Source organism: Silurus meridionalis, chromosome 20 (assembly GCF_014805685.1).
Source record: "Silurus meridionalis isolate SWU-2019-XX chromosome 20, ASM1480568v1, whole genome shotgun sequence".
NCBI lineage: Eukaryota > Metazoa > Chordata > Actinopteri > Siluriformes > Siluridae > Silurus > Silurus meridionalis.
Genome location: NC_060903.1, coordinates 4,598,141 through 4,622,591, shown reverse-complemented (window position 1 = coordinate 4,622,591; position 24,451 = coordinate 4,598,141). Strand labels below are relative to the sequence as shown.

At 38.5% G+C, this 24,451-nt stretch overlaps 1 protein-coding gene across 2 annotated transcripts in view; it reads left to right on the top strand.

Annotated features, from left to right (window-relative positions):
• ncana (neurocan a) overlaps positions 1-14,130 on the top strand; it is an 88,554-nt gene extending 74,424 nt beyond the window's left edge. For both annotated transcript variants that reach the window (XM_046876997.1, XM_046876998.1), the window contains 6 exons: positions 4,100-4,213; positions 9,375-9,533; positions 9,719-9,801; positions 10,883-11,027; positions 11,628-11,810; positions 12,342-14,130. In XM_046876997.1, the coding sequence (XP_046732953.1) occupies positions 4,100-4,213; positions 9,375-9,533; positions 9,719-9,801; positions 10,883-11,027; positions 11,628-11,810; positions 12,342-12,439 (782 nt within the window). In that variant the 3' untranslated portion in view covers positions 12,440-14,130. The remainder of the gene's footprint in view (positions 1-4,099; positions 4,214-9,374; positions 9,534-9,718; positions 9,802-10,882; positions 11,028-11,627; positions 11,811-12,341) is intronic.
• The last annotated feature ends 10,321 nt before the right edge of the window (positions 14,131-24,451 follow it).

Below are 24,451 nucleotides of genomic sequence, written 5' to 3'. Positions count from 1 at the left end.
TCTAGTTTTAATTATTAGTACAATTTAGAGGAAAAGCGGTGCCACAGAAGGCTTTGTGCTTCCTACTGAAGGAAAACTTCAACAACAAAAGAAAGGCTGATGAAAGAACACTTTTTATAGCTGCTGTAAGGTAAGTGATAACATGCTTCACGGATGTTTCACAACATTCAACACAACTATGAATGGATAAAGTAAGATCGTGTTCAATAATTAATAAATTAATATTAAATAAAAAATATATATTAATAAATATTATTATTCTAACTACTCCAATTCTGTAGATTTCTATTATTTATTTATTTTTATGCGTGGGGGAAGATGCAAGTGCAGATATTTCATTAATACTAGTGCAAATATATATATTTAAAAAAAAGACACAGACATGAAACACACAATAACATGACTTGAACCTAGTAAACCTAAACCTGATCGAGATGGACAATCACCATTAAAGACAAACTTTAGACAAACTGTGAGGTCCAAGATGAAATTTAAGAGCTATATAAAAGTCAGATGGGAATAATTGAACAGTGCCATGTGACTAGGTCGCATGCAAGGGCTAATGGGAGATGTAGTTCTGTGGGTCTAGCCATAATTTGGGCAAATTTCTGTTTTTATTTCACTGCAGTTAAGCTAGATTTTATTACATTGTCAATGCTGATGTATTCCTCAATTATTATTTTTTTATTCCATTTATATCATGGATCAATTGGGGGGAAAATCACTGCATGTTGTGTTGGGTGAAGTACACAAACCATGTAGTTGAGTTAAAGTAGAGATACACTCAGTAAAATATGACTCCAGTAAAAGTAAAAGTGCTCCCTTTAAACTTTCACTTGAGTAAAAGTACTATGATTTATTATGGCCAGAATGTTTCTATTATCGATTTTTTTTATCATATTTTGCTTAATAAATTCAGTTTATGTGAAAAGACTAATCTAATGTTACTCTAAGCACATTAGTCTATTATTAGATTGATATTAATGATATTGAGGAATTACATTTTCTTTCTTACTGTCCACCACTCTTGTGTATTGAATATGAATATGAATTTGAAAGTCTTATACTTTAGTACACAAATGATTAGAAGATTAGATTAATAATGTGTCTGTCATCATTCAAAATATCTTTGCTGCCATTGATTATTGTTGGACGTTTCTTCAGTGTAATATTAATTCAGTTCCTGGTTACTTTCATGGTTACATTCAGGACCCAAACATTTAAAAATGCCAAATTCGTCCATCCTCTGTAGCTCTTGTTGGTTTTCTCATAGACACGAGTGCTGTTTATCAGTGAATTGTGATTGGCAGTAGACCAATAGATGCTCTAAATCTGTGGTTCTGCTCTGGGATTTTGGGAAGCCGCTGCTACTGGGCTTTTCAGGAGCAGCAGTTGATGAAGTAGGCTCATCAATTTTGGTTGTGGGGTGAGACGGGTTTGTTGGGGCTGTAGCATTAGTGCAATGAACGTCGATATTAGTCATTCTTATTTAGTCCAGGATTGTGATCAATTATTTGCCCCCTGCATGAGCTGCTATCAACATGGTAAACAACAGCAGATTTGTGACAACAGAATGGAAGGTCCTCAGAGTAGTGGAAGCCAGGCTGAGGGAAGAGGTGAAAATCTGTGAGCAACAGTATGGTTTCATACCAAGGAAAAATTTTACAGATGTAATGTTTGCTTTGAGGATGTTGATGGAAAGGTTTAGAGAAGGTCAGAAGGAGTTGCATTGTGTGTTTGTGGATTTGAAGAAAGCGTACAACAGGGTGCCGAGAGGGGAGTTGTGGTATTGTATGAGAAAGTCAGGTGTGTCGGAGAAGTATGTGAGGGTGGTGCAGGACATGTATGAGGACAGTGTGACAGCAGTGAAGTGTGCAGTAGGAACGACAGACTGGTTCAAGGTGGAGGTTGGACTGCATAAGGGATCGGCTCTGAGCCCTTTCCTGTTTGCAGTGATGATGGACAGTTTAAGGGACGAAGTCAGAAAGGAGTCTCCATGGACTATAATGTTTGCTGGTGGGTGGAGTGGTGCGGTTGCAGGGAGAAGAGGTGGAGAAGGTGGAGGAGTTCAGGTACCTGGGATCAACAGTGCAAAGTAATGGGGAGTGTGTTAGAGAACTGAAGAAAAGAGTGCAGGCAGGGTGGAGTGGGTGGAGAAGAGTGATAGCAGGAGTGATTAGTAATAGAAGGGTATGTGCAAGAGTGAAAGGGAAAGTTTATAGCACAATGATGAGATCTACTATGTTGTATGGTTTAGAGACAGTGGCATTGAATAAAAGACAGGAGGTGGAGCTGGAGGTAGCAGAGCTGAAGATGTTGAGGTTTTCTTTGGGAGTGACGAGGATGGACAGGATTAGAAATTAGTTTATTAGAGGAACAGCGCATGTAGGACGTTTTGGAGACAAGGTAAGGAAGGCAAGATTGAGATGGTTTGGACATGTGCAGAGGAGGGACATGGGGTATATCGGTAGGAGAATGCTGAGGATGGAGCCCCCAGGAAGGGAGAAAATAGGAAGACGAGCATGTTTATAGAAGACATGCAGGTAGTTGGTTTGAAAGAGGCAGATGTTGAGGACAGAGTAGTATCGAGGCGGATGATTCGCTGTGGTGACCCCTAACGGGAGCAGCCGAAAGAAAAAGAATGGAAGGTCCTCAGAAGTATACTAAGATAGGCGTGTGTGTGTGTGTGTGTTGTGCCCTAATCCCAAACAAAACAACTAATAAATTATTGTTTTCAATGTAATAAGGCATTACTAGCATTATTATACCTTTCAAAACCAGTGATTAAGACATGAAGCATAACTAAAGGAGTGTTTTTGTGTGTGTTTGTTTTTTCTTTGCATTACGTTCTCCACAAAGGCTCGGTGTCTATGTTGGCATTTGCTTCAGCTTGCTTTGTAATTAAAGTGTCTTCGAGCGAAACGCTACGACAGCTTAAACAAGCTTGCAGAAGGCTATTATGCGACATTTTCATGCAGCAGAAAAGCACCACTGTCGACATAATTGCTTTGGAACTGTACCGGGGAATAATTAATTCGTTGATTCTATCTTGGTACAGGTGTTAATTCTGGCTATAAGTTTAATTAAGATGGCTCTTTAGGCTAAAATGTCAATTAAGACAAAGACATCTGGTGTCTTGCTTTTTTTATGGATCCCTTAGATATAATATGGAGACAAACTTATTAGGACACCTAACTTTTCCAGTCCAGTTGGAGGCACACAGTTGTATAGGATGTCTCTGGATGGAAATTCAATTTACCCTCATTTGCTGACTAGATGAACTAAACAACCCATACCTAGCATGACAGTGCTCCTGTGCACAAATTCAGCTCTGTGAACATATGGTTTGGAGTGGAAGATCTCCTACTACAGAGCTCTGCCCTTAACCCCATTGAACATCTTTAGGAGGAATTAAATGCTGACTGCACCCAGGCCTCACTACCTGACTTTACTAACACCCTTGGGGTTGAATGAATCTCACACAAACCTCCACATGGACACTCCAAAATCTAGTGGAACATCTTCTAAGAAGAGCGGAGGTTATTATAACGGGTATGTTATAATAGAATGGGATGTTCAAAAAGCATATATTTTAGTGTATATGAGGTATAGATAAGGTATAGTAGATTATTATTAGGGGCTTTATATGGGTATAAGTAGTCGAATAACTTTACAAGTGTTAATGATAGATGATTATGATTATTATGCACTGAGAAAAGAGAGAACGTTTAGCTATTTTGGATCTCATTCTCAGATGACTGAATGAACAGAAGTTGCTATTGTCTGGTGCTAAAATGTCCCCTCAAGTCAAAAGATTCCCTGCCAGATTATAGAAAATGGCTTCCTGCAATTACTGCTCACTTTTAGACTGTAACGTGAATAATGGACTGAACGTGAGCATTCATTTTTTACATAAATATAAAAAAGATAGTAAAAAATACTAAAAGGATTTGTGAACCTTAACATGGTGTGTTGTTGTTATCGTTCGAACATCTTGTGTTGGCAGATTCTTTTTGATATCTTACACAGGAAGGATCTCGGTGCTGTTGCCCCAACTAACACAAACTCTAACATTATCTTCTGTGGGGTTTTTTTGCAGATGTAGATGACTGTCTGTCCAACCCATGTGAGAACGGAGGGACCTGCATCGACAAGGTGGACTCCTTCATATGCCTGTGTTTACCCAGCTACAGTGGAGACATGTGTGAGAAAGGTAAAAGACCAAGCCAACTTATCATGACACACACACAAAAACAACCACAATGCTGTGTTTACATGTGCAGCTATTTTCGTTCTCTGTACAATGAAGTAGCCAGAAGGCGTTTCTACTTCTGGTTGCCATAGTAACCTTTATGAGTGGATGCTTAAAACTTTTCTTGACTTTGGCACTTTGCTGGACACACCCTCATCTAGTCCCTATCAATTTGCTGACGCCCAAGGCAGCAGAAGCTCTCAATTAAAATGAATGTTTTGCAGTCACTCAGTCATTGTATGTGTGACTATTGCTTAAGAAAGCTCTATGAATCCACACTATACATACACAAAACAGAAAGCCTGCAAGTTGGTGCACTCTTGATGAATTGTTTTCTTATCTGTCTGTGTTATAGGTTTTGTCATCACCATTATCTGTTATATAATACAAGGATAATACAAGGCAGAAGTCTTATGGTGATTGTGATCAATTTATTTACAACTGAGCAAATTAATGTTAAAGGCAGGGTTCCCAAAACTACGGCCCATGGCCGCTTTGAGACAAGATTTATTTTTAATATGTTTTACTCGTATTATACCAGTGTTTGATAATAAAGGTTAACTTTAATTTAAAATAAATAGTGGTCAAGGCACCAGTAGTTGAGCGCTGGAGTATCTGCTAGTTTTTCCGGCTTCCAGTCCGCTGTCATTACAAGATCCTCCTCTAGAGGCGAATCAATGACAACATGTGCTGTTTGTTTATACATGTGAGACTGCATGCTGCACGGAGAGCGCTTTATTATATTTATTATTTATAAATTATTAAATATATGATTATATTTATTAATGAATATATTCATATTTATTTCCTTTAGCACATTTTCATGATTCAGTTTTTTTTTGTTCATTAATATGTTCAATAGTCTGCTATGTACAGTGGCCAAGAAGTGCAAAACACATTAATAAATCAGAAAATAAATTAACAAATTAGAAAACAGTAACAAATCCAAAAACAAAATCACAAATCCAAAAACAAAACAAAAATTAAGCTTTTTGAATTTTAATTGTTCCCCACCAATTTCACTGCACTGCCATTAATGGCCTGGATTGCTTACATCACAAGCAACTTTTGCAGTGCTTCTCTTTTCTGTTTATGTTGTCGTGTTGATGCTTAATTGCATGTTGGTAAGCGTCTGATTGTTTACTCAAAGGAAGCACACTCAGAAGTGCTTCGTTCTGGCTAATGTTGTTGTGTGCACCTCTGGGCCACTACACTTAACAGCGCCTCGCCTGAGTCAATAGGGTTGAGCTGCGGTAATGCATTATCCAGAATTTTAATACCCACTCTCCGCATTATGAAAACATTTCTGGGATACTATTAATCTAAAACGCTCGCTAGGGTCGTGGCCGTTACAGGGCTGGCTGACTCTGGAGTCTGCGTGACATTCATCTCTACTCCGCACGGCCCACGACGCCATTAATCTCAACAGCTTTACACTCTTGCAACAATTCACCTCGAGTCCTCAGGCACCACAAGTACACGCATATACGTATAGATAGAAATTCACACCCACACACACTAATGGTGATTTATGAATTCTAATAATGCATTTGCTGCAGTACGGGATAAAAATGATGAAATGATAAGAACAGGAGAGAGTCGCCATGGCCGTTTGATGGAGATCACATACAAGGGCGAGGTCTCATGGTATTAAGTTTTACAAGCTCTATAAACTGCTCTCTGTAGTGATAAAGAAGTTTATAATGTGTTATACCATGGCCCTGTTGAATCCACAACTCTGACTGTGTGTTTATTCATTCTGTGTAACAGGAGCTCAGGCTGTTTAAACAGGTTTATATGAATGTGCTCATTCTTAATTAAGGTAAAATTAAGAATGAAAATTGAGGTATGTGTAGAGAATGTGCAACGAGTCTTCAGAAGACAGACGACTAGAAAAGCCCTAATCCTAGACGGTGTTTGGCCCGCATATTCACTGAGATTTTCAACAGATCACTATTGATGCGTGTAGTTCCCTGCTGCTTCAATTGCTCCACTATCATTCCGGTCCCCAGAAAAACCCAAATCACTGGTCTTAATGAATTACCGACCTGCTGCTCTCACGTCTGTAATCATGAAGTCATTTGAAAGACTGGTCCTGGCCTACCTGAAGGACATCACTGGAAAATTGCTGTATCCTCTTCAGATTGCCTACAGAGCAAACAGGTCTGCAGATGATGAGGTCGACATGGGACTGCATTATATTCTGCAACATCTTGATAGATCTGGGACCTTTGGCCTTTAATGCAATCGTTCCTGATCTTCTCTCAGCCAAACTGACCCAGATCGCCGTGCCCACCCCAATCACCAGCTTCCTAAAAGACAGGCAGCAGATAGTGAGGCTGGGCAAACTAGCATCCAGGTCTCTCACTATCAGCACTGGTGTTCCCCGGGGTTGGGTTCTCTTTCCACTGCTCCTCTCTCTGTACACAAATGACTGCACTTCTAAAAACCCCTCTGTCAAGCTCCTGATGTTTGAGGACAACACTACAGTCATCGGCCTCATCCAGGATGGAGAGGAATCTGCTTACAGACAGGAGGTTAAAGAGCTGGCTGTCTGGTGCAATCAGAACAACCTGGAGCTCAACACGCTCAAAACAGTGGAGAGTTCAGATACCAAATCAGACTTCAAGAGGCTACAGAGGACTGCCAGGACTGCGGAGTCGATTGTTGGTGCACCACCGCCCAACTTCCAAGATCTTCACTTCTCCAGAGTGAGGAAAATGGCTACGAAAAATCACTTTGGTCCCCACACTCTCTTCGAAATGTTGGCTTCTGGTCTGCGCTCCAGAGAACCATCCACCAGAACAGCCAGGCACAAAAACAGTTTTTTCCCGCAGGCTATAGCTTGAACAATTAAAATATTCATAACTACACACTGTCCATCATAACTGACACATTTATAGAAACCCAATGCTACATTTGTAAACTGCACACCTGTAAATAACATCTGTACATTTATTAAAGAAATATTTCTATTTCTGTATATAGTGCATTTTTTAATTGTCTGTTTTACTTATATTTTGTTATATTATTTCTGTACTTTTGCCTGCACTGGAAGCTCCTGTTGCCAAGTCAAATTCCCTGTGTGTATAAACATACTTGGTTATAAAGCTATTTCTGATTCTAATTCTGATACGTTACCGTTGCTATAGTAACAGCTCTTTCACAGGGATGGTGGAAGTTTTAGGTTATCTAAAATTGTGTAATCATTAACACACTATAAGGACAAGGATTTGTGGACACCTGATCGTATTTTTATTTACTTATTCCACAATTAGTCCCTGTTTGTTCTTGTAATTTCCTCCAGTATTCTGGAAGGATGTTTCACTAGATTTGGTGGAGATTTGTGCTCATTCAGGAACAAGATTTTTTGTATTATGTAGAAGGTACCAAAGGTGTTCAGTAGGGTTAAGGTCAGAGCTCTATAGCAGGCCACTCAAGATGTTCACTTCAACCCATGTAGAGCATAGAGCTGGCTTTGTGCACGGAGGGATTGGAATGCTGAAACAGGTTTGGGCCAGTTTGATGAAGAAGCACATCTGGCTGAAAAAGTCATTTCCCAATACTTTAGCAGTTCAAGCTAAAGTATTGGGAAACGACTTTTTCAGCCAGATGTGCTTCAGCCAGATGTGGAGGTGGTTAATAGGAGGCCCAAACCTGATAATAACTCGAGGCACCAAGATAATAACTCTTGTTGTATTTCTTTACTTATTCCATTAGCGTCCTAGACTTTTGCTCTATAAACGTCCATTAAACAAATGATATTGAAAGAGTGACCTGGGAGTCCACTGACTATGAAATAGCACTGTTAGAGTCTCGAACTGCATTGTCACGAAATTATGCAGCTTCATTAGAATTCACAGCATGCCTCTGTACTGATGGGGCATTAATTAGCACCCTGTGCACTTCTAATCGCAGGTCCCTCATCGCCCCCCATATGGTGCGCACCAGAAATCAGCACCCTGGGTGTTTTTTGTTGCGTAGTGTTGCTCTCAAAGACGCATACACACCCTCACCCACACACACACACAATTTCACACATAAACAATTCATCCTGTTGTAACTCTGTTAAGGCGTCGTGCTCTAACTCAGTTAAGGTGATTGATTACAAAAGGGCAGCGAAGTAAGCGGGAATGTGATGGAACTGCATTTTTTGGTCAATGCCAATCCTATTAGCCCTGTTGCGTGACTGATCGATGTCAGCACATTTATAAGTAGATTTATCGCTCGGACAATACAGGACTCGGTTATTAAAGCGGTGCTTGGACACGACTCGTGCAGTGTTTAAAAAAACAAAAACAAAGTTCCTGACTTGACTGAACTATTTTATATATAACTATTTTAAGCCTTAGGTCAGTGACATTTTGGAAATGCTTTATGTCTGTGCGTGTGGAATCTATAAGCACGATGTCCTGGATTTTTTGTTTGTTGGTTTTTTCAGCACCAATAAACTGGAACTGCGATTGTTCCATGGCAGAAATCGAATATTAAATCGAATATATACTATATGGACAAAAAAGTCGAATACACTTGACCATAAGATTCCTGCTTTTTAAATATCATATTCAATATTTGTCTTCATTTATAATAACCTCCACTCTTCCAGGAAGATATTTTACTAGATTTGCATCTGAAGACTATATACAATTGTATGCCTTCAACTTTGGGGTAATAGTTTGAGGGTCAAACTACATATGGCTGAAAAGGTAAAGGATTCTTTTTTTCATATTGTGTATAAAATGGTATTTTCTAAGCATTCCAGTGAATATTTACTGTACTGTATGTTTCGTTTTGGCTGTTTATGCTTATGGGATTTAGCAGACACCCCTTATCTAGACTGACTTACATTTATCTCATTTTTATACCACTAAGCAGATGAGGGTTAAGGGCCTTTCTCAAGGACCCAGCAGTGGCAGCTTGATGGTGCTGGGATTTAAACTCGCAATCTTTTAATTAGAAGTCCAAACTGAGCTTCCTCTTCCCAAATGTTTGTCCTTCATAGATCATGTATCACATGATTGGTGAAGAAGTTCAGAAGAACTTAAAGAACAGCTACCCAAAGACCAGAAATTTCACTTTAGCTTTGTTTGATGACAAGATGGTTTTCTCTCTCTCTCCATAGACACTGAAGGCTGTGACCACGGCTGGAAGAAGTTCCACGGTCACTGCTACAAACTGTTCACCCGCCGGCACACCTGGGAGGATGCTGAGAAGGACTGCAGAGAGCTTAGCGGCCACCTGACCAGCGTCACCTCCAGCGTGGAGCAGGACTTCCTTACTGGTGAGTTTGTACAGAAGGCACTCTACTGCACCCCTGGATTGACGTTTGTGTTTTTGACTACAACTTGAAAATAATAAATCAATCTTTAAAGCTATTATCATTTTTGTTACATAAAACCTGATGTTGACAGCTAGTCTTTTAGATTAGTCCTGTGCTTTATGCTGGCTAACATGTTGATCTGGCAGGCCTGGGCCATGATAATGTGTGGATTGGGCTAAATGACAGAACAGTGGAGGAAGATTTCCAGTGGACTGACAACATGGACCTGGTGAGTGCTGTTTAAATGATTTAGCTTTTAGCTTTAGCAGAATTATATTCTGTAATTTGTTCTGATCGCACCTGAGACAAGTCAAAGTCTGAGTTCTCATGAGTTATTCTGACCAATTACAGAATTGTAATTACAGAAATTACCAATTACCAAAGATTTATTTATGTTCATTTTAACTAATTAGACTCTGATTTATTCATGCTCATTCTAACCAATCAGACTCTGACTTTCCATGTAGTCTCTAACCAATCAGGCTCAGATTTGTCTATGCTCATTCTAAACAGTCAGACTCCAATTTGTCCATGCTCATTTTAACCAATCAGACTCTGATTTGTCCATGCCCATTTTAACCAATTTGTCCATGCTCATTTTAACCAATCAGACTCTGATTTGTCCATGCCCATTTTAACCAATTTGTCCATGCTCATTTTAACCAATCAGACTCTGATTTGTCCATGCCCATTTTAACCAATTTGTCCATGCTCATTTTAACCAATCAGACTCTGATTTGTCCATGCCCATTTTAACCAATTTGTCCATGCTCATTTTAACCAATCTGACTCTGATTTGTCCATGCTCATTTTAACTGATTTGTCCATGCTCCTTGTAACCAATCAGACTGTGATTTGTCTATGCTCATCGTAACCAATCAGACTCTGCTTAGTCCATGCTCATTCTATCAATCGTCTGATATCCTCAACGTCACTTTTTGCAGTTACCATCACAGTCAGCTACATCCTGTTGCAGTTAACATGACAAATTAATAGTGAAATGCTTTTGTCTATTTTGGTTTTTAATCTACTCCTGACTCCATTTCAGTCAAGTTATTGGTTTGTTATCCGCTTCTGTGTGTACCTGTTCTGTGTTAAGTACTTGAATAGCTTGTCTCTGTATTTGCTAGTGTACCAGGGCATTATTGTTACTTTTGTACTTCCAAGTTTGGTTGTTTTTGCCTGTTTTGACCCTCAGTATAGTTTATCCTTGCCATGTCCTGCGTGCAGTTTCTTACCTCTCTGATTTCTTTGTTCAGTCACAGTGTATTCTCTGACCAGTAGATGCCTGTGTCTTTCCACCTTAACAGGTATACGAGAACTGGCGTGAGAACCAGCCGGATAATTTCTTTGCAGGTGGAGAAGATTGTGTCGTGATGATCTCTCGAGAGGACGGCAAGTGGAACGATGTGCCTTGTAACTACAACCTGCCCTACATCTGCAAGAAGGGCACAGGTGAGACACCGTCTGATCACGCTGAACTAGTTTCTTCTTAAAAGTTCCACTGGGATGCCACTATGTATATTTGGAACAAACATTTTTGGCCATTCATTATAACTCAAGGCTCCCTCTACTCTTGCTGGGAAGGTGTTGTCAAATTCTTCAAGGTTTTTTTTTTTTTTTTCCTTCTCCAAAACCTACTTTTAGTCACATAAGAGTACAAGTGTTGTCATCAGAGCAGAGCACATACTGTATTTGTTTGGAGTGAATGTAACATCCTTTGAGAGGATCAGTTGATTTGTCAGTTTGTAGGACGTAAGAAAATATTGCAAGTAGATCGACTGGAACATCTCATTTACTGGTTTTTAGAGCAAAATTCAGTAAATAGATTATGCATTTTTTTTTGTATTCCATTTTTAAATCCTTTCTCCTTTAAATTACTGACTGAAACGGAGTGAATTAAAGTTTCAATAGCTTTTCAAAAGCCTAACACAAAGCAAACTGACCCTTTCTCTTTATCCCTAATGCTTTTAATGCTTACTAAAGGCATACGAGAAACTGGGAAGACATACAGGATGAGAAATGTTAAGTGTGCGTTCATTCCTGTATTACCAGTCATGTGTGGCACTCCTCCGGCTGTGAGGAACACGTATCTTGTGGGACGGAGGCGAGCTCACTATGACATCCACTCGGTGGTGCGTTACCAGTGTGTCGACGGGTTCTTCCAGAGACACGTCCCGACGGTGCGCTGCCGACCCAACGGCACCTGGGAGAGACCCAAGATCGTCTGCACCAAGTGTGAGTACCACCAGTGTGCTTTTATACCACAAAGCCAGGAAGACAAGATAGGATAGAATACACACACACACACACACACACACACACAGTCACAATCCGTTCCGTAACAATTGGTTTTTGATATAAACTAATAAAATATTACTCTTTTTATAATAAAAAAAAATACTGCACCTGGTCACTGAAAGGTCAGCCAATCACAATAAAGACATGACCCTTAATATAATAATATAAATAGAGCGCACTTTAGACATTACGAAGTGGTATTAAAATGTTTATAGTCTAGTTTTGTAACACACCAACAGATGGCAGCACAAGGCTGCACACACAGTCACAGGGAGCACAGAGCTTCATAAGTCAGTATGCTAAAAGACATGGTCCTTCCGCACTCATCCTACTCACCTACTCTAATTATAATCAGCAATTATACCCTACAGAATATTTTTATTTCTATATTATTTCAATCATATTTATGTCTCTGTCTCGCTCTTTTTCTCTCTCTTTCATTCTTTCGCTCCAACTCGCCAACCCCAGCACGGAGGTCTCACCGCTACCGTCGGCAACATCACAGATATCACCACGAGCACCGGCGACACCGCAGACATGGTTCCGGCCACAGAGGACGGGACTAGAGCTACCATTCTCCGGCCACAGGTCCCTGTGTGACATCACTTCCTTTGACGGAAGCGAGAGGGCCCTTGAAGGACAGAAATGGTTTTTCATCATTTTTTTTTTCTCCCCTCCATTCTCACTCTTTCTCTTTTCCTAAAAATCTTCTTTCAAAGAATGTGTTTTTGACTCATCTCCTCTCTTTAGGGTTCTTTTTCGCTCTTGGATTTGGGTTTAATGTTCATTTTCGTCTCGTTTAAAGAAAAAAAAAAAAAGGAACCTGATTCTTCAAGCTTTGACGCTAATATACAACCTAGTCGTGGGTGTTTACTAAAGTTCCTGGATTGGATGATCGCAGGTCAACTCATTAACCCGTGCGTTTGATTTGCCTTCATAGGACATTCGTGTTCATTATTGTTGTAGGCGCAGAAAAGTTTTCATAGGTCTTGCGGAGTATCAGTTTGATTAGAGTTCTGTAGATCCACTTTGTAGTGCAATAATCAATTCAGAAACGACACATTACTGTCATTTATTCCTCTATTGGTGATGCCTGTATGTACTCCAGTAAACAATAATCAGTCCTTGTTACTATGGCACAAAGTTTTTTTTGTTTTTTTCGTTATACTTACTATTCATCATTTTTAACAAGAACAGATGTGTGTAAAGATGCATAAAATTCTGAGCAAGAAAATGTTGCCTTTACTACTTCAAAGATTTTTTCTTTACATATTTTACATTCTTTTTTCATATCAGCCCCAAAAATCATGAAGAGAAGACTAGGTTTGACTCTAAAAAATTAGACAGAGAGTTACCTTATTTACCTGCATTTACAGTATTTAGCATCCTTCCTTTCGCCTGCATTGTTAATGAAAAAGTTGTTAAAAAAAAAAATGCCAGTTCAAATTAGCACATTAGATTTAATGAACCTATTCCTGATGCGTATTTAACGAATTAGCACTTTGTTTTACTGTTAAAGGTTCAGAAATGCACAGCAGCATTTGTTTCTTTGGCTAACACACAAGTCTGGAGGTTGAGTCATGTGCTGGAAATGAAACAAACGGAACAAAGAATTATTGTTTTCGAGTCAGCGTTATGGAAGTCCTAAGGGGCCATGCATTATAATATTTTTCTTTCCTGTTTACTACTGATCACAATTTAATTTTCTTGCGATCTTGACATAAACATTGTTTCCTCGTGATCAGTACTTAAATTTTCGGTGTATTCGGCATGAGAGCTTGTAGAGGCAGCACATGGATAATAACCATAACCATTTGTGGCAGCGGCATCAAGTCCACGATCGCGAGAAAATTAAGTCTTGATAACAAGAAAACAACTTTTGTTATGTCACGATCACAAGAAAATTAAGCCGTGATCACGACAAAACATCTCGATGTGTCGAGATTACGGGAAAGAACAAGAAGGAACAAAAATATTACAATGTATGACATCTTAGGACTTCTGTACAGCATGCTACTGGATGAAAAAAATACAAGGATGCTGAAGTAAAAAAAAAAAATTTTTAAATCCTATTCTAATGACTGGACTTTTCATACACCAGGGATCGATTTTGCAAAAACTGAATTTAAAGAACAACGTGTTCTTGTAACACACTGTAATATTCAGGATTCTGCATTATTTCTAGGTCCCTGTTTAAATGTAGGCAAATGCACAATATTAACCATATTCTCCACCTGCCTAATCTTCACACTTTGCATTTGTTCTCAGAAAAGATCTGGAAATCTGAGTCTGGACCAGAATCATAATTTCATTCAAGCTGCTGTCAGTATCATTTGTAATAAACAATTCTTAGAAAGAAAAAAAAAAGAAGAATTTCTTTAGCGCTCTCAAGACTTTTGGACCCTGCTGTAAATCACTTGCTGAGGAAAATAAAGAATCAATGAATGGCTTTCATGTCGTATTCCACACTATTAATGCACAGCGCACGTAAATAGCTAGCTAGCTTGCCATGTGCTTTTTATATTTAGTAGCCTAGTGGGCTAACTAATTCAAGAAATGTACTATTTGGTTGCCACTTGGACAACAGGAAATTATATATATTTATCTCGACTACTAATCTTGACAGACCAAATCTGCATTAGTTTTGCGCCGGAGCTGTGCGGCTAACATAGCTAACAAGTAGTAAATGCTTATGTTCGCCATTTGCATGTGGGGTTTGACAAAGAATGAACTTCTGACATTGACATAATTTTAGAGAATGTGGAGGTTGTTCTGAACATTTGGGCAAGTCATGGCCCAGGGGATCAATTTGACAAAGATATGTCAGGTAAAAGTGTATTTTGGAGCACTGGGACTGTAAAGTGGTATCAGAAACAATGTCATTTCAGCTGTTTAAACACAGAATTATGTGATGGTTTTAAGGAAGGGTGCAGAAAAAGGGGGATTGAGTAATTTCAGTGATATTCTGGGATAATTCTGAGGTAAATATTATGTGTAGTCTTTTCTTACAAATCTAACTCTGTACTCTGATTTGACAGCACAGACATGATACATCCAAAATAATATCCAAGGTACATCGTGAGCTGATTTTCCCTAGATTTAGATTAAAAGAGCTTTTGTAGGAAAAGCTGTCTTCTTGTTTGATCATTAAAGAACATGCTGAATCACAGATGGCGCCTTCGTCACCCTTATATTGTTTCAAATTGTAGCCCCTGCATCTGTGTGTAATAAGCAGCTGGTATTTTGTCATTGTACCGTATGTAGTAATATGCAGTACATTCTTACAGTATTCATGCAGGTTATTTAATCAGCCAGTCATGATTTAGCAAACCGACAAGACCTACAGTTTCATTTGAAGATACATTATGTGGACACCTGATACAGGTTTGTGGACACCTGAACATAAGATTGGTATGTGCTTTTTGAACAGTCAATTCCACATTTAGTCCCAATTCCCTCCACTCTTCTGGGAAGATGCTCTAGATTTTGGAGTGTGTTTGTGGAGATTTGTGCTCATTCAGCCACAAGGGTGTTTGTAAAGTCAAGTATTGATGTAGGTGAAGTGAAGAAGCCTAGGGTGCAGTCAGCATTTCAATTCATCCCAAATGTGTTCAGTAGGGTTGAGGTCAGAGCTCTATAGCAGTCCACTCAAGATCTTTCACTCCAACCTATCCAAACTGAATCTTGGCAGTGCATAGGTGTGTGGTCAGGGAACAGGTTTGAGTCTCCTAGTTAATGTGAAGTGAAAATGTCATGCATCAACTATACAGTTTTGTGCTTTCAAATTTGTAGTAGCAGTTTGGGAAAGAACCACATATGGCTGAAAAAGTTAGGTGTCCCAATACTTGTCCATATAGTGTACAAAAAAGCTGACAGGAGTGAAAACATAAATGGTGCATATTTTTCTTCATCCCCCTCTTACCTCTCTTTTATTAACAAGCCATTGTTTGTGCTCACAGAACAGTCACTTCTTGTATTTATTTTTTACAGCATTCTGTATAAACCCTAGAGACTACTGTGCATGACAAATCCCGAGAAATGCCCACACCAGTCCATCTGGTTTAAAAACTCGAGAAAGTTGCGACTGTACCAGCACATTTCTCATCCCATCGTATGTAGCACTCCATATGCGTATCAGTGGTCCATATGGGTTTTAGGGGGTGTGTAATTGGAAGTGTAAGAGTGTGTGATTCCAGACCTTGTTAATGTGGGAAAACCCAGTGTGAAATGGCCATGCTTGTTTTACCATTGTCTTAAATATGGCAGAATTGATGTAACATTTCTTATTATGAGATTAAGATAAGATATAAGATATATTGGTGCCACAATTTTAGCCGTTTATATCCAAAAAGCTTGGTACTTCAGTTTTGGAACATAAATTTTCCCCTTTGTATAAATAGATGCTAAAAATTGGCAAATCTGCTAATCCTTGACAACTCAGATTAAATCAATGAGGCATCAGAATATCACTGTAATCTCATAATAAGAAATATTAGCGAAAGAAGACACACATTTCTTTCTTTTATGACTGTATTTGTTTTTTCTAATGAGATTTCAATGGTTTGTTTTTAGCATGTACTAGTGTGTGCCGTGCATCATTTTGGGTTTCATGCTACCCTGTTTGTGATCATTATAATTTTATTTTTGCTTGTTTGGTTTTGTTGTTATTCATCATTTTAAATGAATCAGATCCACAGTAACTTTATAACCCTAACACATTGTGGATGTTCTGTTTCCAAGTATTTGTTCATAAACTCTACATGTGACTCTTTAAATTGAGCTAGTTGTCTTTTTACTTGAATTCTGTGTGTTTCTTTATAACATGTATATGTTAGACAAACAATTATAATAATCCAACAGGTTATTCTAGCCGATCTTGATACCATGTCATGTTTTCATTCCTCTGACTGACATTTTGGTTTGTACATCATGATCTCTTATTGTACTTTGGGTTTAAAGATGTCATCCTCAGAGCTCACAATCTGAAAAACTCTCCCTAATGAGGATATTATATTTCAGTCAATGTTTCAGTACCAACCAACTGAGTAGTAATTATCATTCAGCCAGCTTGGGCTTCTGGAATTTTCCCTCACATCAATTCATTTAAAACAGATAAAAGAAAAGAGGGAGATATTTATGAATGTACTATGGAGTATGAGAGGATAGGTTGGATTTGGTCTCTGATATATTTAGTGTCCACTATTTGGTGTTCTTATGCCTTCTCGTTGCTGTGTTTTTGTTCTTTATCAAACTGGAAACAGAAAAACAATAAAACTGATTGCCTCAGTACTATCAATGTCCATGAGACCTTCTTAATCATTAATAGCCAAGTAAAGATTTTGTCCCTGCCTCAAGGTTTGCCGGTGAGAAATTTTTTTTTAAAGTCACAACTTGCGAAATGTAAAAGTAGACGACGAAGAATAAACACAAAGATAAAAAAAAAGACATGCAATTTCATTAGGATTGGAATCCTATGCTAAACCTGAGGTAAATTTCAATAGCATAGCAGAATGGAAAATCTTCAACTAAAAATTCCTCTTGCTGCAGAATTACATATAATCCAATGCTGAAAAATCACCTTGGACTGTAAAAACCTTTTAGTCTTGAAAAATTTGTCGACTACTAAACAAACACTGTACTTTCAAATCAGTCTAGTCTGAAATCATAATCTATCATCTAGTACTGAAATTTCATTTAGTAAAAATTTCCTAGTTCTATTTAGTAGGAAAAAATCACAAAAAAGTACTAGGAGATTTTTACTAAATAACATAACAGTACTAGATGATTTGACAGTACAGTATTTGTTCAGTACGAGACAAATTTTCAGACCTAAATGATTTTTCACCTAGCAACAAAAAAAGCCTGGAAAAACTCATCCAGTAAAATTTTTAAGTCTTGAAAAGCCATTCAATATTTAAGAGTCAACTATTACAAAAAAAAACATGGTACTCAAAAATTATGTGGTCTTAAACAGTCAACCAATACTTAAAAATCTGTCCTGAACATCGGCCATGTTTACTAGAAGGTTAGTCATCTGTGATTGGAGCTACTATACCGTCTGTAGGTTCAGTATTACTGAAAAAGTACATATGGGAATGACTTTCGAGAAACACTTTGCTATTCTCCTAATAAGCATGTGAGACGAGGCTTATAGTTCAGTTTATGGAGCGTAAATAAATGAGTGGTTTGAGAAATAAGGGAAGCATCAGGACGTCCTTTTTTTCCACAGTCTGGTTTGACATGCTGAAGCGGTTTGCTGTTCATTACACTGGCATTAGGCTTCGTCCCTTTGGAAGGACATCTCCCTGGATTTATTATGGGATGTCTGCTCTCAGCTGTGGTCCCTGGACCACCGAGTTAGACACACAGAAACACACACATACACTTACTGTTTCTACATTTTAGACAACATTGGTGTTAATTCTAAAAGCATAAAGTGTTCCTTAGTTGTCCCGCAAGGGGAACCTTTAATTATTCTATGTATATCTGTACATTTTGTCTATACATAAAATACTTTCATCATAAAATCACAACACATCAACTCATTGTAACGCATGATCTATCAATACACACCATTTAAAAGGTTTGGTTCATGCTCCACGTGAAGTGAGTGGAAAGTGTGGAAAGCATTCCGACTACCTCTTCAAGAAGCAACGAGCCACTAGCTCTTCAGTGAACCCCCTGAACAAGCTTTAAATCTTTCAGCAATATGTCGTGAATGCCACACACAATACTACAGACCCCATTTACCCCACATATCCTCCTGTGACTTCTGCCATTAATACAGAACTAATAGTTTCACCACTGAGGCCTGACATTGACTGAGTTTTACTGTCATTTCTGCTGTTTACTGTGAGCAGATTTTCTCCCAGCTTGGGCCGTCCTCCCCTGACTGCTGCCTTCACGCACGCTCCACCTGCTCGCTCAGCCTCGTTCTCCCCTCATTGGCTAATGGGCTGGAAATCGCCCGTGTCACCTCTCATGAGCCGAGTGCAGAGCCAAGCTGTTTTTCTGCAGGCTGCTGCTTGCTGGGGCGATCAGGCCCAGCTGCTTATTCTTTCATGCAGAATGCAGATGCTGGCATTCTACCCGCTTCTCATGCACTAAGACTGCTACAAGTTAGACGAAATTAGACCTACGGTTTGTATTGAACGATATATTTTCTGTAAAGTTTTAACTTTTTAAGCGACCGAAGACAGACGGAAATAAACTGAATTAGAGCAGGATGTTATCATGATTGCTACTGATAGTGATATTATTTTTACTATCATATGAACATAGCATTCGCTCAGGCAAATCATTATTAACCAGAGGCATGTAGTTGTATGTCATTCCCTCAAAATTTTAAGTTGTGTGCTCAAACCACACAATTATTAAAAAGTTTCGAGACTAGCTCTGTTTACAAGAAAGTACTTTATTAATCTACGTTTATACACAAAATACAAAATAGTCCCCTTGCACAGCAATACAGCGCTCCCAGCGTTCCTGTCACTTTTTTGTCAAGTGCCTTCTGCGAATGGATTTTCCATCAGTGGTGTCAAAATGGAAACCTATGCGCTGGATCTTCATCTCCAGGAAGAGGGCGAAGTCCGCAGGAGCCAAATCTGGTGAGTAGGGAAGGTGCGGAAGTGAGCTCATGTGGATTGTTCTCCAACTATCATTATGCACAAGTTGACGAATGGTTACGACATTTTCGGGAGGTTGAGCTCATCGAAGGTCTTTCCTTTCTCTCGTCGTCTTCCAGTGATGTTCTTCCGCTCTTGAAAGGGGGCATGGTCAGAATAGCACTAGTTAGCACCATTAGCCTCGAAACTTTTTGATACCACCTCGTACAACTTTGGCATCACATTGTCACGACATACTAATTCATGGATATGTGATATTTCATTTGTTTATTGAAATATCGTCTTGTGACCATGCCCTTGTTAAAAAATATCCACAAGGTCACTTTGACTAAAGAAACACTATTACTAGAAACACTTCAAGGTCTATCTATCATTCTAGCATTGCCATACTAAGACTTTTTAAACACTACTACTGCACAGGTAGGAATACTGTATATAACCATCGACTCAATTATGCATAATCTACATGTCATGTATGATTTCTTACCTAATTAGAATACAATTTTTGGTGTTTTTTTTCCTCTGTTGGTATCTGTTAAAATGTTCTTCTTAAATTCTGCTTGCTTCCATTTCCAACTAAAAAACACTATTATTTTTTACAGCCTACATTGCTTCATATTTAGTCAACTAATAAGGCTCTCTTTCTCTTATTTAACCCCATCTAGCATCCAATCAAGTTCATCTGTGCAGAAAGAAATGTCAGGAACCATGCCAATTTATCATCCGTGGTGACCTTTTCATGCACAATGTAATTAGCGATGTAGCTATCCGTGTGTGTTTGAACACGGCTCAACCACCAGAGTGTTGTGTGGAATTTGAGGATGAGTGTCCCTGACTCTGGCTCATTAAAATGTTTGAGTGCGCAGGAGTAAGCAAAGACTGTAAAATGAAGTTTCTCATTTTCTGTATTCAAAGCAAAACCTAGATTAAATGTAAAACAGCTAGGGTTTTGCTCATTTGCTTATCAATTAAATATTTACATAGTACATATACAGTATATTTGCCTGTTTTGTTTGATAACACCATGCAAAGGCAGGTGCACACTGTACGATTTTAGCCACGATTTGGTTATGATTTCCTATAACCCTAGAAGCTAATGGCTGTTGTGATTGCATTGTGTTTTCATCCAATTAAATTCTGGCAGTTTTCGAAGGTTACAGTCTTCCCCTTAGTGTGACTCCTACAACGACTATCAATTAGCACCAGAACTTCAACCCAACTCAGGGAAAAATGTGGAAACAGGTGGACAGTACAGCAAGAAGAGAAACATATTGAGTTATGGCAAGAAAAGGAGTTTTGTATGACGATTTTGTTATGAAGGCATGTCATGAACAAAACTCTACAGATTGCCTTTGTTCGGTGCTAGCTACCAATAACGACAGAAAGCGGGGCTAAACGTGTCACGGATTCATGCCGTAAAACAGTTTTTGACTGTTGTTGACAGTCAGATATTATGACAACTAAGATCCCACAGTGTGGGGACATGGGAACATGGGGATCATGTTCTTACAGTCTGACTTCAACAATCGCAAAGGGCTATTACAAGTCGCACAGTGTGAGCCTGCCATTAGATAACATTAATGTCATGTAATGATGAAGATGGCAGATGGAAATGCAGATTATAATCCAAATGCTGTAAACGTAAAACAATGATGGGTCAACCGTTTAGAATGTTAAAAAAAAGAAAACAAAATACAAAACAAAGGCTTAATAAATGTCAGAGAACAATGTCAAATAAACATATTACTCTGCAGTGAGCTGTATGAGCGATAGTCTGTTTAAACTGTGGCGAGTGTATAATGTCTTATCCAGAGTGACCTACAACTGAGCAGTTGAGAGTTAAGGGCCTTGCTCAAGGGCCCTGCAGTGGCAGCTTGATAGTGCTAGGATTTTGAATTCAACACTTCCAATCCAAAGTCCAATGCCTTAACCACTTAACTACAACCTCCAATTTGATTGGAAACAGATGTGCCTGATCATTATGATGGTCATTGTGATGAACAGGTAAGTGTGTTTTGAGAAAAGGAGTCCAGGAGGCCACGTTCAAAGGCCATCAAGTCTGATGGGTAATGGCGTTTGAGTCCAGTAGTGACCTGACATTAGGCAGCAAGTCAAATTCAAGTAAATATCTTGCGACTGATTCATTATGCACAGAGAGTTTAGCAAACTTTCTGAGACTGAATGGTGTGTTCAGGCAAAACTGTGTATTTGCTTTGTGTCCAAACTTTTGGTCTGTACTGTATATATATTATATATACAGTACAGACCAAAAGTTTATATATATTATATATACAGTACAGACCAAAAGTTTATATATATTATATATACAGTACAGACCAAAAGTTTATATATATTATATATACAGTACAGACCAAAAGTTTGGACACACCTGCTCATTCAAAGAGTTTTCTTTATTTTCATGACTATGAAAATTGTAGATTCACACTGAAGACATCAAAACTATAAATTAACACATGTGGAATTATATACATAACAAAAAAGTGAACTGAAAATATGTCATATTGTAGGTTCTTCAAAGTAGGCATCAAGAGAATGCCAAGAGTGTGCAAAGCAGTAATCTAAGCAAAAGGTGGCTACTTTGAAGAACTTACAATATGACATATTTTCAGTTGTTTCACACTTTTTTGTTATGTATATAATTCCACATGTGTTAATTCATAGTTTTGATGCCTTCAGTGTGACTCTACAATTTTCATAGTCATGAAAATAAAGAAAACTCTTTGAATGAGAAGGTGTGTCCAAACTTTTGGTCTGTACTGTATATATATATATATATATATATATATATATATATATATATATATATATATATATATATATATATATATATAATTTTTTTTTTTGCTTGAATACTTTCAGATTTAATTCAGTTTGACGCATTAAATTTGACAATCTTATCATTTATATACCATACATTCTAAGCACTTTTTTTTTTATCTTTATACCTTATTTGATCACATGATTATGTTTTTGTCATACACAATTCATAGGTTAAACATAATGAATTTCACTAGTTTTTATATATGATTGTACAAAATGTGTCTGATTAATAAATCTCGCTCTTTAAGCCTATTTATTTGGCTCCAGAAAACCTGCTCAGCACCATGGAGTTGTATGAGATGAGGGTTTTAAGCAGAGCCCCCCTGCGCCCGGACTTCCCTGCAATAAAATAATTTATTTCTGACCCTGAAGCCAAAGGAAATTTCTCAGAGCAACAGAAAGCAGACTCCAGACTGCTATCAGGCCTAATCTCCCGCACAGCTCTGAGGGTGTCATGACCTTCTGTCCTGCAGTCGTCCTGCCGTATGACAGTCCAATTTCTACATCTTTTCCCCTCGGCTGAGAGGCAGCCATTCATCTCAAGCCCCGCCAGCCTGCAGATAAACGAGTCCGAATTGAATGCCTTTTGAGATTTAATGGTGTTGAGTTTACTCAAGTCGCCGGCTCCTTTGTTGCCTTTATTTCATTTGCTGCTCAAGAGAGCGCACTATTTTTCCGTCACTTGAAAAGGCTGTTTTCACATTCGTTTTGGGTGGAAGTTGAGGGGGAAGAGTGTTTGAGTCACGACACACGAAGAAACAGAAAAATTCCAATTTCACTAAACACACAAACAAACTATACAAATAAATACAGTACATACAAGATAATCTTTGTGTTCCTTTGTCTGGGATACTTACGCTAGTTACCTTCAACTTACACAAATCATCTTTAACCTGTTTTCATTGCCTTAATTATCATTTAGATAATTATCAATTATCATGTCCATTGACCACGTGCATTACCACGTCTGCGATTTCATCATGGACAGTAAGTTAGAACAAAGAGCAAACGTGAAATTCTGTGTGAAAATGGGCAAATCTGCCACAAAGACGTTTGGCACGACATACGTCTGACATGTGTCTGCAATGCTGTGAGTCATCCCAGGTGTTTTGTGTGTGCTTCAAGAGTGGAGGAACATCACTGGAAATCGACGAGAGATTAAGAAGACCTTCAACGAACTCAAACCCGGAAAAAGATATTTTTAAAATAGATGGCTGCAACAGGCCATGTTTGCCACTGTGTAGCATCACGCCTTCTGTCCGTATACATCTGGGAACTGAGAAGACCAGTTGCTGAAGTTTTGGAAAAGGAATGTTGTCCCATATGTGTCTGATACAGGATTCTAGGTTCTGGTGTCCTTTGTTGTATGTGTTTGTTTCATGATGCAGCAAATGTTTTCAAATGGTGAAAGTTCCAGACTGCAGGCAGACAAGTTCAGCACCCGGACTCATGCGATTGTAATAGATGGAGTAAGCAGGTAGCATTGTCTTGTTAAAATATGCTAGGAGTTCCCTGAGGAAGACATTTTCTAGATGGAAGCATTTGTTGCACTAAAATCAAAACTTTTGATATGTTTTCTATGTTTTATTGTGAATAAAATATGCGTTTATGAGATTTGTAAATGATTGCATTCTATTTTTATTTACAATTTTCACAGTGTCCCACCTTTTTTGGAATCAGGGATGTACTTGTCAAGTGGAATTGCAAACTCGACCGAGATGTATTAGCACAATGTGCAATCCAGGAAAACAGTACAGAAGTCAGTGGCTGTAAGCTGTAAATGACAATAGTGGTAAAAATCTCCCTGAGATGACCTGAGGAAGACAATTTGATGAAGAAACAGACCCAAAAAGAAAGCCATTCTTTAATATTGTTATATTTATATTGTCTATATTGTGTATAAATGTATATAAAGTACATAAAACGTCATCCATGCCAGCCCATGGTAGCCAATGTTAGCCTATGCTTCCAGGTTTTGTTTTGCCACGTCTGCCAAGTCTTTATGTTTCATGTTCCATGTGCTATGTTATAGCATTTTCACAGTTTTGACCTTGGAATCTTTACCACGTTTATGATTGTTTGCTGCCTGCCTGTGTTTATGGATTACCCCTT